General features: G+C 36.2%; 1 protein-coding gene across 3 annotated transcripts in view; it reads right to left on the reverse strand.

Annotated features, from left to right (window-relative positions):
* The window catches only part of SEPTIN14 (septin 14), a 144,169-nt gene that overhangs the window by 71,486 nt on the left and 56,254 nt on the right, over positions 1–16,429 (reverse strand). For all 3 annotated transcript variants that reach the window (XM_070231840.1, XM_070231839.1, XM_023655565.2), the window contains 2 exons: positions 1,458–1,578; positions 886–1,081 (listed from right to left, as the gene is read on the reverse strand). In XM_070231840.1, the coding sequence (XP_070087941.1) occupies positions 886–1,081; positions 1,458–1,548 (287 nt within the window). In that variant the 5' untranslated portion in view covers positions 1,549–1,578. The remainder of the gene's footprint in view (positions 1–885; positions 1,082–1,457; positions 1,579–16,429) is intronic.

The following is a 16,429-nucleotide window of genomic DNA, read 5'->3' on the forward strand; positions in this document are numbered from 1 at the left end:
TGACTATTGATACTATGGTAATATTTACTTTTTAAATATTAAGAACTATTTAAAGCAATGTATCATATATCTTTGACACAGCCCCTTTTCTACTGTCTATTCTTTTCATGAGTTTCACATAAATCATTTTCATATTTAAGTTAGAAGTTGAGTATTTATTTAAAAGACTTCTTTAACCAGTGGCGAGCTGGTAAATGTTTAAAATATGGCTCTTTGGAAGGAAAAAAACAAACTCATTTGTAAAACTTGCTGATTTCTATGGTGTGAATACTCCCACCTTGGCTGATTTCAAGCTACCCAAATGATGTCATTGAATGTAGAATTGAGAAGAGATGAGTACAATCTGCTCTCACAAGCTTGTACGAACCAGCTTTAGCACACCTCTGCATCTAACTAACATAAATCACACAAAACAGTCAACACATGAAAAATATTTTCACTCTAAAGCTAACTTTACCTCACTAGAAGAGTAACACAGAATAATGAATATGCATCCATTTCAAAAAGGAGTAAGACTCTAAAGCTATTGCTAAGTCACAATTTATTTCCCTCTTATACAAGAAGTTTAAATCTGATACAGGAACTTAAAAAGTCCTCATAATATCATATAAGAAATAAGAAAATAAGCTAAAACTAATAGAAACTACATCAACAAATTTTTGCTATAATTGGTTAATACAAAAATCTTGTAAGGAAACGAGACAACTGGATACAAAAATATCAATTTCATAATAAGAAAACATTATTTAATTAGGAAAGAATTAAAATCTAGGATTAAAGATTTCAATTGTCTTAGAAGAATATTACAATCTAGTCCATGGAGAAAGAAAATAAATTCTTTGAAATAAAAAAAAACCTTTTAATTTAAAATAAGAAAACACTAACCTGGCTTCTTTGTTTATTTGATCACCATATCCCACTGTATTCACAACAGTTAATTTCAACTGAACATTGTTTTCCTGAAGTTTATATGTCTGAATTTTGAGTCCAACATTTGAGTAAAAATGTGAGGATTTTTTGTCTTTCAAATTAGTATTAAACAATGTGTCAATCAGTGTTGATTTTCCAATTCCAGTTTCCCCTGTAACAAACATAGACACATCATTTAGGGACATAAGATGGCTGAGAAGTAACACTGTGAGCCCCAAGAGTGGTTTAAAGTGTCCCAAATACTTCAAAGATTGGGATGTCCTTGAAGGTATACATGCTACTCCTGACTCCGTCAGTCATTAACATAATATAGAAAGAAAATAGACACAAAGGCACATCAGATTTTGAAGAGTGCTGAAAAATTTAAAGAAAAAAGTGTAAGTAATATGACTAGGAAGACAAAACCCCATACTAATATAAATACATGGTCTTGAATTAACAGCACCAGTGTTATGCTGTTTAAGATAAGTTGAAGTGAGCATTTGGGAAAATTAAGGAATAATTGAGATGAAGCATTTGGCACTTACCCACACAGAGAATATTAAAAGAGAATCCTTGTTGAATAGATTTGTTCACCAATTGATGAGGCAAACATTCAAAACCAAAATGATCGAGCATAGTTAAGGAACGAATATTATCTTCTTTTCGCTTAAAGAAAAAACCAAATAAAAAGATTTTAATGAGAATAGGAAATAATGTCATTTGAAAATATAATTATAATATAAATCAAAGAAATTAGAACTATCATTTGATTACCATATCTCAGACAAGGTGCAAATAAATTTGTGATAAAATAAGCCTTTGTCTAGACACATAGATTTTGCTATCGTTTTTATAAATAGTGAATCTATCTCCTGTCACACTCAGAGACTGTCTCTAAATTTAAAAATAGGAAATTTTTTAAAACTACAAGAAACTCTATTGTATTTCTCTAAAATAATAAATTATTCTTCCACAGAAAAAAAGGGAAAAAATGACATTCTTTCATTCTGTTTCAATGTGTTAATATGTTTAGGAAACCCAATATATGTTAATATATGCAAGGAAACCAAAGTTAATTTGAAATTTTTTATAAAGTAACTAAAAACTTTGACTTCTAATTTGTTATATAACCTCTGAGAACTTGTGCTATATCACATTGTTAAAGGAATCCACTGATAACAACACCTAGAAATCCATCAATATTATACATAAAGTGACAAATTAGTTATTTTTAAAAGGTAGAAGAAATAATTCAAAGAAGGCTTAACAATCTATGTTAATCTCACCCCTGGAAATCTCTCCCAAACTAGAAAAATTTACAAAAACTTTATGCAGAAGTGTTGATTGCAGCTCTCTATTTAACATCCAAGTGTATGGCTCTCTGAGATAGGAGAATATCCAAATAAATTATGACATATTCATTCATACTCTGGGGCATTCTTAAGTCATTAAAGATGTTTGTGGAAAATGCTTTAATAAATTGAAAATAGTAAGTAAAAAAGTAAGATACAAAATTGTATATATATTTCTAGCTTATGGTGATATTAGAGTTACTTATAGCATTTTATCTTTCCTCACATTAACAATTAGAAATAACATTTGAAGACACTAGAAGGGAAAGGAAAGCAGGCAGATACAGGAAGAAATTAAATTCTGGAAATAAGAGTAGCATAATAGGTGAAACCACATTTATTCACATATTTTCTTGAAGCTACTCCCCAGTAAGTGAGGTCCTTGGGAAGTAGAGCACCAGGAGAGAATCATAATCTTGGGCTGGGAAGTCTAAGTTCAGAGATTTGGGCTGCCATAATGCCAGAATATTGAGAAAGAAATCCTGGAAGAACAAGTCACAGAGGGGAAAGATTCAAATCTTCAAACTTTAGAACACTTGGCTGAGCCTAACTCTGCATGTGCAGGCATGATTACAAAGAGCTCAGCGGCAATTGAGAGAACAATCTGTGTTCCAAAAGTGCTAGGCTAGTATTTCAGCAGTGGTCCTGGGAAGTCCTAATGAGAACAAGTTTAGAGTTCAAATTTCTCCCAAGTTAGACAAGTTTCATAAACACTTCAGACTTTTTATTTAAACTCTTAAAAGACCATTCTGAAGGATTAAGGGCTATGCTCTAAGTTAAAGGGTTATTCCCAGGTCAAAGAGAATAACTAAAATAAACCCATCTTTAGTAAGCATAGTACCATGATTCAACAGAATCCAAATGATTTTCTAGTAATCTAATTGCCTGCTAAAACAAAATTCAACACTCCTTAGAGAAATATAATAAAGGAATCCAGACTTTCTACAATATACTATCCACAATGCTCAATGCATAATCAAAATTACTAGGTATGAAAAAGCAGAAAAAAATGTGTCCCGTAACCAAGGAAGAGCATAATCAATAGAAAGAGCACACAATGAGGATACTGGAGTTGGCAGACAAATACTACAAAATAACAATTATGAATATATTTAAGAATCTATTGAGAATGATGTATATAATAAATGAAGTGATGGATAATTTCAGAATAGGTAAGAAAATTCTAAAAACAAATGGAACTCATAGAATGGAAAACATACAATATCTGAAGTAAAATAATTCTTTGAATGAGGCAGTTCCACTTCCAGCATCAGAAATTAAGCATCTAGAGGACCCAAATTTCTCACTCAACAACAACAGGAAACTGCACAAAATAAATACACAATGACCTGAAAAATCTGAGAGATACAAAAATCTGGGCAGATACTGAAGGGGAGCCAACACCTGGAAGAAGAGATGGTGTGATGAGTTTTCATCTTGACAAATTCTAGCCTGAGTAAAGGCCAAAGTCAGTGCCACACAGGACATCAAATATTCTAATGAAAATCCTCTAGCCTCTCTTGCATAAAGAACCAAAGGACAGCATGCGAGAGAACCACAGATATTGGAGAATGAGGATAAAATCCAAGAAAGGAGATAAGCAAAGAGAAGGGCCTCAAATTCTGTGTATGTACTCTATGCAAGTTTCTGGCTGAACCCTAAAGCAGAATATATGACAACAATTATAAATAGCTCAGTCATATAGCTCAATTATATGTGAAAGAACTTAAGTGAGATTTGAGCTTCCACACAAGAGATATATTCAGTTTGATCTCATACAAGTTCATTGCCCAATAAAACAAAAACATCAACACTCTTTGGAAGAACATTACAGAATCCTAAAACCACAGTGTAATATTCATATATCCAGGATACATTCTAAAATACATTCTAAAATGTCCCGAGCCTGAGGATTCAATGGAAATTAACACGAAAATGACCTAGGTATGAGAATTGCTGAGAGGTGTTTCAAAGCAACTATTATAAATGTGCTTAAGGACATAAAGGAAAGGATCCATGCAATTAATAAAGAGACAAAAATCTCAGCACAGAAATAAAAACTATAAATTAAGATAAAAGTAGAATTCAAAGAATTAGAAAGTAAAATACATATTTGAGAAAATTAAGCCTAAATTAGCTGTTTTGAAAGATTGATAAAACTGATAAACACCTAGCTAGACTAATTAAAAAAAACATAAAACACAAATTGCCCCTATCAGACATGAAAGAGGGAATAGAGTGACAGATGACACCGATATTAAAATAGTCAAGCTGACAGAAGCAGAGAATAGAATTTTGATTGCCAGGGACTAGATGGTGGGGGAAATGGAGTGATGTTGGTCAAGGGTACAACATCTCATTTAAGCAAAATAAGATCTAATGTACAGCATGGTGAATATAGTTAACAATACTGCATTGAATGCTTTAAATTTTCTAAGAGTGTACATCTTAAATGTTCTTACAACATACACAGAAAATGTATGTGAGGTGATCTATCTGTTGATTAGCTTTATTATGCTAATTATTTCACAATGCATACATATATCAAAATATATTTGTACAACTTAAGTATACATAACTTTTATTTGTCAATTATGCCTCAATAAAGCCAAATAAATAATAATTAATAATAATAATAGAATACTATAAGGACCTTTTTGCCAACAAATTTGAAACATTTTGCCAACAAATTTAAAAACAGATAAATTATTTAGGAAAAACCAAATTATAAAAATGACACAATGGGAAATAGAAAATCTGTATTGCCACACACCTGTTAAAGAAAAATTGTAATCAAAAACCTTCTCACAAAGAAATCTCCAGGCCCACCCACCTGATTTCACTGTTGAATTCTGTCAAGGATTTAATGAAAAATTCACACAAACTTCACAAAATAGAAGAGGAAGACATTTTTTCCAACTCATGTTATAAGAGTAGAAACAATATCAATATAAACATCTGAGAAAGACATTGTAAAACAAGAAAACTTTACATCAATATCTTCCATGAGCATAACTAAAAATCTTTTTAAAATATTACCAAATAGAATCTACTAATGTACAAAAATAATAATAGATCCTGAACAATAGGCATTTATTCTAAAAATGCAAGGTTGGTTCAACACTCAAAAATCAATAGATGCATTTCACCATATTAATAGAATTTTTTTAACCCCATATGACTGACTCAAGAGATGAAAAAAATTACTTTTGAGAAATTCAATAACCATTTATAACTTTTTAAAACCTATCGGTCAGCTAAGAATTAAAGAGGACTTCCTCAACCTGATAAATAAAATATTGCCAAGGGAACTTAAATCCAACATTGTAATTAATGGTAAACATCTGAATATTCCCCCCAAGATTGAAAACAAGGCAGAGATGTCAGCTTTTGCCACTTCCACACAGCATTGTACCAGAGGCCCTAGAAGAACCCTAGAGGAGGCCCCAGTGTCACCTGAGATTGAAGTGCAGAAGGACCTGTGGCAGGCAGCCCCAATGTGCTCACATGAGGCTCCCACGCTGAGTCCCACTTGGCCTTTGCATTCTCCACTTTACCACAAGCCCCTTCCTGTGCATGTTCCATGGCTCTGAATGCCCTCCTTCATCAATGCCCAACCATCTCAAAATTCTTGACCATTATGTCTTGAAATATTTCTCCTTCTTTGTTCTCTCTTCTTTCTCTGGGATTCTGATAATGCTTCTCTAAGCATTTTTTATTTCCGTATAGCTCTTGGATATTTTGTTCTATCTTTTTTTCTCACTCTTTTTCTCTCTGATGTTTCAAATTTTCTAATTTCTATAGATTTATCTTAGAGTTTACTGGAGCTTTCTTGACATAGTTGAATCTACTGATGAGCCCATCAAAAGCATTCTTTATTTCTCTCATTATATTTCATTTCTAATATTTTCATTTGATTTTCTTATAGTTTTCATCTCTCTGCTGAAGTTACTCACCTGATCACTCACATTGCACACATTTTCTATTAGAGCTTTCAATATGCTAATCATAGTTATTTTAAATTCTCTGTCAGATAATTGCAACATCCATGTCATATTTAAGTCTGGTAATGACAATTGCTTCATCGCTCAAAATTTCTTTTCTTCCTCTCTTTAAGTCTTTATGTCTTTTTGTTTAAGTCTTGTAACTTTGGGGCTGAAAACTGGATATCTTGTGTAAGACCATAGAGACTGAGATAAATAGATTTTATGCTTGAAATTTAACACATTTTCCCTCTTGTTAGGTCTTTAGTACAGAGATTTATATTTGATTGAGTTGGGCTGGGTCGAGATTTGAAATTGCTATAAAGCATACCACATGCTTCAAATGCCTCTAGTAATACCTTGTGTTTATAGTGGGGATTGGCTTGCCAGAGAATGTTTTTCTCATGAGTGCGCCACCCTCAATCTTAAATATTCCCTTTTTTTGCTGTGCCTCAGAAAGAGTATGCTTCTTGCAAATTGTTGTTATTTGACAGTAGTTACCCTGGTGATGGGGGCTGTAGGGGTGGGTGAGAATCCTTTTTTAATCTGACTGTCAATCTTAGGCAAGCACTCTCCCTATGGGTCCAGGGATTTGGCCTCTATTGCCCTCTTCTGATATAGTTCTGAATTCATCATGGATTTCTGTACCTCTTCTAGATGTTGAGGCTGTTTTTGTGTTAGTGTTCGAAGGGCAAGAGTCTGTTGCCTATTCCCCCAACAGATTCACGCTTTTCTATAGAGGAGAAAGGAGAAAATGTCAGGTCTGAGTGGAGTTTCTTGCCCCTCCTTCACTGCTGCTGTGCCTTCTCCCAGTACTGTAGCATGAGAGAGATTTTTTCAGAGCTCTACCAATCTTTCACTGAATGTCTATTCGCGTTGGAGAAGAAAAAGTCTGCAAGGTACAGATTTATTCTGGCCCCCAGAGGTTTTTACCATTTGACAAGGCACACTGTAGCAATTGGACACTTGCCTTAGATGAACTCTTCTTATTGGTGTTTATGTCTTGCCTAGGCTAGTCAATATTTACACCTTGTATTTCCCTCCAGGCCCCTGTCTCTCTCTGGATTCTGGGACAGTTGGTTGACCTGTTACCTCAGCTCTAGAATGAGTTCAAGAAAAATTTTGATCTTGCTGTTAGTCCACGACTGTATCATTGTATGTTGCAGTGATGCTTTTTTCCAGCTCTCTATATCCCTGAGCAGAAATTGGAAGAGGATATACTTGATTTTTGTATACTGACTTGGTATCTTGTAATCTTGATACATTATTCTCTTAGTAGTTCTGGGAGATGCTCAGTAGATTCTTGCATAGTTTCTACCTTTTTATAATATAGAATTAAATATTTCTTTTGAATATTTATGCCTTTTTTTCACCTCACAGGATCATGAGGGAAATCTGCAGGGCTTGACCACTGGAGATCAGATTGAGATGAAGAAGGCGGTGGGGCAAACAGCAACTGGCACTCAGATCTTGGAAGACTGCATTCCTCCTCACAGCAGTGCCTGAGTAGATATCCCAACCAGTGGCTCTGTCTATCTGCTGAGCTGAGCAGTTGTCCTCATCTGGCATAGGAGCTGGATGGGCAGTTCTACCTGATTTAAGTCCACAGTCAATCAGCCATACAAGCAGAAGAGTATGTTCTACAGCCTCACCCTGCACAGAAGCAAATTTGAAGCCCCATCTACAGCCAAATATAGCCTACAGTTCCACCCAACCAGGAAGCCTCGCCAGAGCACCCAGTAATGGCATAGGCCATCCCACTGCCCTGCTTACAGTGGCACCCAAGTAGAGGGCCCAGCAAACAGCTCTACCGATCTGCAGACCAAGGTAGTGGCCTCATCTTTCCATGGAGCTGAGTGGACTGTTCTGCTTCATTTGAGTCTCCATACATTGAGCCATAACAACCATGGAGTTAGTTGTACAGTTCACCCAGGAATGGAATCAAATTCACAGACCTGCCCAACTGCTGAGTATAGCTACTAGTCTTGCCTGACTAGAAAACCCAGGAAACCACAGATCTCATTCTACAGCCGTGCTTGCTCAGGGAACCAATAAAGCAGTTATATCCAACTGTTCTCAGACAGCAACACCACCCTGACTTCAGAGCATGGGCAGTGGCTACCCAAAGAGAGACATCAATAGCAAGCCCACCTACTCAAGGGCATTACCAACTGAAAAATGCAGAACTGCAAGCTGAGCTCACTGCTAAAAGACTCCCTGCCAAAACAAATCTGTAAAGTCTTAAAGAGGAGACCACTTACTCAAATGCACAGATACCAATGAAAGGAATCAAAGATCACAAAGAATCAAACAAATATGATACCACTAAAGGAAGTTTTAAAAGCCCCAATAGCTGACCTTACGTAAATGGAGATCTATAAATCTCAAGAATATTTTCAAGAGAGATGTCATCATCACAGTAGTGTAAGAGGATCTTTTTGTCTCTTTCCTTCAATCTATAGTGAATAAAACATCCATAACCCAACAAAGGATACATAGCACAACACACTAAGATGCTGGAAAAATCTACACATTGGTACACATGAAGGTGGATGAATTGGAACACACAGAGGAAGCTAAACAGAGGAACAGCAGATGCAGAGCCCGGGATTCTGGACCCTTGCCATGGAGGCTGAGCCAGCCACCCCTAGCCCCAGAGAACTTGGTGTGGAGCAGCAGAGGCATGTGGTCAACTCCAGTCAGCCAGCCAAGGCAGCACCTGTGACCAAGGGAAATGGAAAAGCAGTGGAGGTGGAGCCCCATGATCCTAGGCTCTCTGGTCTTAGCTCAGAGACCTGCATGCAGAACTCTGACATCCCAACTGCGAGGGCACCTATGATGACAAGGTAACAAGCAACAGCTGAGACGTTGCCCCACATACCAGGATCCCTCCCCAATCCCACTCTCCCCTCCATGGCAGTGGAGATTCCCACCCAGGTGATCCCAAATGCTGAGGCACCAGCCATCCCTGTGGCCCCAGTCACAAAGCAAATGACTGCAGTGGCATCAGCAACAGCAAGGCATCAGCGACCCCCAGAATCACAGGCAGCAATGAAAAGAGTACTGGTGACACCCCAAATAGAAGTGGAAGAGGATGGAACATGAAGATCCTCAAATATAGCAGCTCAGGTAAGAGACACCAAAAACTAGTGCTATAGGGCCACCTACTGAAAAACAAAATAAAAGCTTCTAATCTCCAAGCAATTGAAAAGTTTGACTCAAAACAAAGCTATACCTAAATAAAAAACATATTTGCTACAACAAATGCACTTGCAGAGGAATAACTCAGCAAGTACCCCAAAAATTCACACTACCATGGCAATGCATAAAGAAAACAATTCTCCAGAAACAAAACATAAAGTTTTGGAAGACTGTGATCTAACTGATAAAGAATTCAAAATAACTGTCATAAAAAAACTCAACAAGCTATAAGAAAACCCTGAAAGGCAGTTCAATGAGCTCAAGAATAAAATCAATGAACAGAAGGAATACTTTACCAAAGAGATTGAAACTCTAAAAAAGAACCAAACAGAAATTTTGGAGCTAAAGAACTCAATAAATGAGATAAAGAATGCATTAGACAGCACTGGAAATAGAGCAGATCACATAAAAGAGAGAATTAACAAGTTCAGAAATAGAAACCTAGAAGTAATGCAGGTAGAAGAGGAGAAAGAGCTAAGATTTTAAAAAACGTATAAATTCTACAAGAATTATATGACTCTGTTAGGAAGGGCAACATAAAGGTAATTGGTATCCAAGAAGAAGAAGAGAGAGAAAGGAGTGGAGAGCTTATTTAAAGAAATAATATTTGAGAACTTCCCAAACCTGGGAAAGGAACATGGATATACAAACCCATGAAGCTAATAGAATACCCACTTATCACAATGCAAAAAGACTTTCTCCAAAACACATGATAATAAAACTGTCAAAAATCAGTGACAAAGATGGAATAGTAGAAGCATCCAGGGAGAAAAATAAAATAACCTACAAAGGAATCCCCATTAGGCTATGAGCAGATTTCTCAGCAGAAACCATACCAACCAGGAAACAGTGGAGAGATATATTCAAAATATTAAAAGATAAAAACTGTCAGCTATAAGCACTCTTTCCAACAAAGTTATATTTCAGATATGAAGGAGAAATGAAGGCTTTTCCAAACAAACAAAAGCTGAGGAAGTTCACCTCCATGAGATGTGCCTTACCAGAAATGTTTAAAGGAGCCCTTCTACCTAAAATGAAAAGGCAAAGGCATACAAAGCTTTGAGCAAGGTGATAAATACATAGACAGAATCAGAAAATTGCAAATCTATATCAGAATAGAATAGTATACACTTAATTATACACAAAAGTTAAAGGAGAAAAAGCATTAATAATAATTATAACCACTTCAATGGTGTAGCAAACTTACAACACAAAAAGGGATATAATTTATATTTATAATTTATGACAATAAAAGCATAAAAGATAAAGAGGAAAAGGACAGAACTTGCATAGGGAAAAGAAGATAAGAGTCTATCAGCAGAAAAAAAGATTATCTTATCTATGAGACCTTACATACAAACCACATGGTAACCACAAAACAAAAACTCAGAACAGAGTCACAAAACATGAAAAAAGAGGAAACTGAGAAGCACATCACAGAAAACCATCAAACTGATATTGTAGACAAAAAAAAAAAAAGCAAAGAGGCAGGCCCAGTGGCACAGCGGTTAAGTTCACACGTTCTGCTTCTTGGCAGCCCAGGGTTCACTGGTTTGGATCCTGGGTGAGGACATGGCACTGCTTGGCAAGCCATACTGTGGGAGGCATCCCACATATAAAGTAGAGGAAGATGGGCATGGGTGTGAGCTCAGGGTCAGGCTTCCTCAGCAAAAAGAGGAGACCGGCAGTAGTTAGCCCAGGGCTAATCTTCCTAAAACAAAACAACAACAACAAAAAAAAGACAAGCAAAAAGAAACAATGAAACTAAAGAACAGAAAACTAAAGATATTAAGTTCTCATATATCAATAGTCGCCTTCAATGTAAATGGATTTAATTCCATTTACAATGGAGTTTTAATCAATTCCAATCAAAAGACACAGAGTGGCTGAATGAATTTAAAAACAAAGCCCAAAAATATGCTGTCTCCAGGAGATCCATCTCAGCTCTAAAGACAAACATAGGCTCAAACTGAAGGGATGGAAGATGATACTCTAAGCAAATAGCAACCAATAGAAATTGAGTGTAGCCATACTTATATCAGACAAAATAGACTTCAAGCCAAAAACATAATAAAAGACAAAGATGGGCATTATATAATGATAAAAGTCACAATCTATTGAGAAGACACAACACTTATTAATATATATGCACCCAACATAGGAGTATCAAAGTATATAAAGCAATTATTAACAGACAAAAAGGAAGGAATTGACAGCAACAGTAGTAGGAGGTTTTAATACGCCACTTTCATCAAAGGATAGATCATCAACACAAAGTCAACAAGGAAACATTGGCTTTAAATGAAACATTAGGTCAAATATATTCAACAGATATATAGAGAACATTCCACCCAAAAGCAACAGAATACACATTCTTCTCAAGTGAACATAGGAAATTCTCAAAGATAGATCACATGCTGGGAAACAAAACAAGTCTCAATAGTTTAAGAAGACTGAAATCATATCAAGTAACATTTCCAACCACAATGGTATGAAACTAGAAATATACTACAAGAAAACCTCTGGAGACTAAACAACATGCTACAGAACAACTATTGGGTCAATGAAGAAATCAAAAACTACCTGGAGACAAATGAAAAAGAAAACAGAACATACCAAAATCTATGAGATGCAACAAAAGCAGTATGAAAAGGAAATTTATAGCAACATAGTCCTACTTCAAGAATCAAGAATAGGGGAAGGAGGGAGGGGAGAGGGCAAAATGGGTGATTAGGCTCAGATGTGAGGGGATGGACTATAATTAGTTTTTGCTTGGTGAACATGATGTAATCTACACAGAATTCAAAATATATTATGATGTACATCTGAAAATAAATTTTTTTTTAAAAACCATCAAGAAAAATCTCAAATAAACCATCTAACATTACACCTAAAGGAACTAGAAAAAGAGAAACAAATGAAGCTCAAAGTCAGTAGAAGAATGGAAACAAAAATCTGAGAGAAATAAATGAAATAGAGACTAAAACATCAATAGAAAGTATCAATAAAACTAAGAGCTGATTCCTTGAAAAAATGAACAAAGTTGTCAAAACTTTAGCTAGAATCACCAAGAAGAAAAGAGAGAAGCCTCAAATAAATAAAATCAGAAATAAAAGAAGAGAAATTACAATGGATATAACAGAAATACTATGGGAACACTATGAAAAGCTATACACCAACAAATTTGATTACCTAGAAGAAATGGATAAATTCCAAGAATCTACAACCTTTCCAAAGTGAACCAAGAAGAAATAGAGAATCTGAGTAGATTGGTCACTCTTCAAGAGATTAAAACCATAATCAAAACCTTTCAGAAAACAAAAGTCCAGAAACACATGGCTTCTCTGGTGAATTCTACCAAACATTCAAAGACTATCTAATACCTATCTTTCTGAAACACTTCTGAAAAATTGAAAAAGAAGAGGCACTTCCTAACTCATTTTATGAGGCCAACATTATCCTGATACCAAAATCAGACAAGGATGAGACAAAAGAAGGAAGTTACAGGCCAACATCACTGATGAATGTAGATGCAAAAATCCTCAACAAAATGTTAGCAAATTGAATACAACAATACTTTAAAAGGATCATATACCATGATCAAGTGTGATTTATTCCAGGGATGCAAATATGGTTCAACATCCACACATCAATCAATGTGACACACATTAACAAAATGAAGAATAAAAATCACCTGATCATCTCATGAAATGCAGAAAAAACATTTGAAAGATTCAGCATCCATTTATGATAAAAAAACTCTCAATGAAATGGATATAGAAGGAAAATACTTAAACATAATTAAGGCCATATATGACAAACGCACAGCTAACATCAAACTCAATGGTGAAAAGCTGAAAGCTATCCCTCTAAGAATAGGAATAAAATGAGGATACCCACTCTTGCCACTCTTATTCAACATTGTACTGGAAGTCCTAGCCAGAGCAATTAGGTAAGAAAAAAGAAGTAAAAGGTGTCCAAATTGAAAAGGAAGAAGTAAAACTGTCACTATTTGTGGATGACATGACTGTATATATAGAAAACCCTAAAGAACCCACCCACAACTATTAGAAATAATTAAAAGTACAGTAGAGTTGCAGGGTACAAAATCAATGTACAAAAATCAGTTGCATTTCTATACGCTAATAATGAACTAGCAGAAAAAGAAAGCAATAATACAATCCTATTTATAATCACAACAAAAAAGAATAAAAGATCTAGGAATAAACTTAAACAAGGAGGTGAAAGACCTGTACACTGAAAACCATAAGACATTGTTGAAAGAAATAAAGAACAGACTTGAAGAGACAGAAAGATATTTTCTGCTCTTTGATTAGAATTAAAATATTTGGAATGTGAATATAACCTAAAGGAATCTATCGATTCATTGCAATCCCTATCAAAATCCCAATGACATTCTTGACAAAAATAAAACACAGAATCCTAAAACCTGTATGGAACAACAAAAGATCCCAAATAGCCAAACAATCCTGAGAAAAAAGAACAAAGCTGGAGATATCACAGTCCCTGGATTCAAAATATAGTACAAAGCTACAGTAACCAAAACAGCATGCTACTGGCACAAAATGGACACATAGGTCAATGGAACAGAATCAAGAACCTAGAAATAAACCCACACAATGATGGACAGCTAATTTTTGACAAGGTAGCCAAGAACACACAATGGAGAAAGGAAAGTTTCTTCAATAAATGGTGTTGGGAAAACTGGATAGCCACATGTAGGAGAATAAAAGTAGACCACTACCTTACACAAGACATAAAAATTAACTCAAAATGGATTAAAGACTTGAACATAAAACCTGCAACCATAAAACTCCCAGAAGAAAACATAAGCAGTATGCTGTTTGACATCAGTCTTAGCAGTAACTTTTGGAATATGTCTCCTCAGGCAAGGGAAACAAAACAAAAAATAAACAAATGGAACTACATCAAACTAAAAAAGCTTCTGTATGGCAAAGGAAACCTTCAAAAAAATAAAAAGGCAGCCTACTGTATGGAAAAAACACCTTCAAATTATATATTGGATAATGGTTTACTATGCAAAATATATAAAGAACTCCAACAACTCAACAGCAAAAAAGAAACAATCTGATTAAAAAGTGGGCCAAGGATGTGAATAGACATTTTTCCAAAGAGGATATACAGATGGCCAACAGGCATATGAAAACATATTCAAAATCACTAATTATTAGGGAAATTCAAATTGAAACAACAATGAGATATTACCTCACACCTGTCAGAATGGCTATCATTAAAAAGACAAGAAATAACAAGTGTTGGAAAGGATGTGAAGAAAAGAGAACCATTGTACACTGTTGGTGGGAATATAAATTGGTACAGCCACTATAAAAAATGGTATAGAGATTCCTCAAAAATTTAAGAACTACTGTATGATGCAGCTTTTCCACTTCTGGGTATTTGTCCAAAGGGCATGAAAACACTAATTCAAAAAGATATATGCTCCCCTATGTTTACTGCAGCATTATTCACAATAGTCAAGACTTGGAAACAACCTAAGTGCCCATCAGATGAATTGATGAATAAGATGTGGTATATATACACAATGGAATTCTAAGCCATAAAAAAGATGAAATCTTGCCATTTGTGACAACACGGATGGACTTTGAGGGTATTATGCTAAGTGGAATAAGTCAGATTGAGGAAGAAAAATTCCAGATGATTCCACTCATTTGTGGAAGATAAACAAACACATAGATACAGAGAACAATTGGTGGTTACTAGAGGGGAAGAGGGGCTGGGAGGAGGGCAAAAGGGGTCAAGGGGCACATTTGTACAGTGACAGGTCACAATCTGACTCTTGGTGGGGAACATGACGTAGTCTATACAGAAGATGAAATATAATGATGTACACCTGAAGTTTATATGGTGTTATAAATCAATGTAACCTCAATCAAGAGAAGAAATGGGGTTCTATAAGCTATCTGACAAAAACTCAGAATAATCCTCTTAAAGGAGTTCAAAGAACTACAAGAACATACAGGTAGACAACCCAAAAATTAGGAAAACAATGCATGAACAAAATGAGAAGTTCAATAAAGAAATAAAAATCATTAAAAAATAGAAATCCTAGAGCTGGTGAATACAATGACTATATTGAAAAATTCAATAGAGAGCTATGACAGAAGACTTGACCAATCAGAAGAAAGACTCAATGAACTAGAAATAAATCATTTGGAATTATTCAGTCAGAGGAACAAAAAGAAAAAAGTATAAAAAAGATTAAAGAAAGAGAGGAGATCCAAGATGGCGCCATGAGTAGTCCTCTTTGTCTCTCCCCCTTCGAGTCTACAATTATTTGGACATTTATCACTTAACAAAGGATATCCAGACAGCATCTCAGGACGTCTGAGAGACCCACGCGACTATACATCGGAAGGCAGATGGACTTTCCTCCGGGAGGATGTGGAAATAGGTGAAAACTCTCCGACCCCGACCGAACAGCCTAGTACCCGCAAGCGGCTTTCTTCCAATGGACGCCCCCAGAAGATCAACACACATCCAGGGCAGGAGCGAGCACACAACAGAGGAGCGACAGTGGAAACAGGTGACCAGAACCCTACCTAAACCCCCCACAATTACTCCTAAACACAGAGGGAAACTTTGGAGTTGCACACCTGGGCCCGCTGGGAGATCCCACCTGGTGTTCGTGGCACCCGGAGGGTCCCAGAGAGAGTTGCTGAGGGTACGGAGGTCCCCCGGCTGCCACTGCCTGCACGGTGGGGCTAGGGATTGCTGGAGATCTCCGAGCAGACTGGGGCTGGGTGAAGCTCCAGAGGCCGACTCCGCGCCCCGGAGGGGAAGCTCCAGAGTTCCGCCCAGGCAGCAGACAGGGCTCTCTGTCTGCCATTAGCGGAGGGGCCACGCCCAGCATTCAACTCCGGGAAAGTCCCGGAGAGAATCCCAGAGGGTGGGGCGACCCCCAGCTGCCATTGCCCGCCC

The sequence above is a fragment of the Equus caballus genome, chromosome 13 (assembly GCF_041296265.1).
Source record: "Equus caballus isolate H_3958 breed thoroughbred chromosome 13, TB-T2T, whole genome shotgun sequence".
NCBI lineage: Eukaryota > Metazoa > Chordata > Mammalia > Perissodactyla > Equidae > Equus > Equus caballus.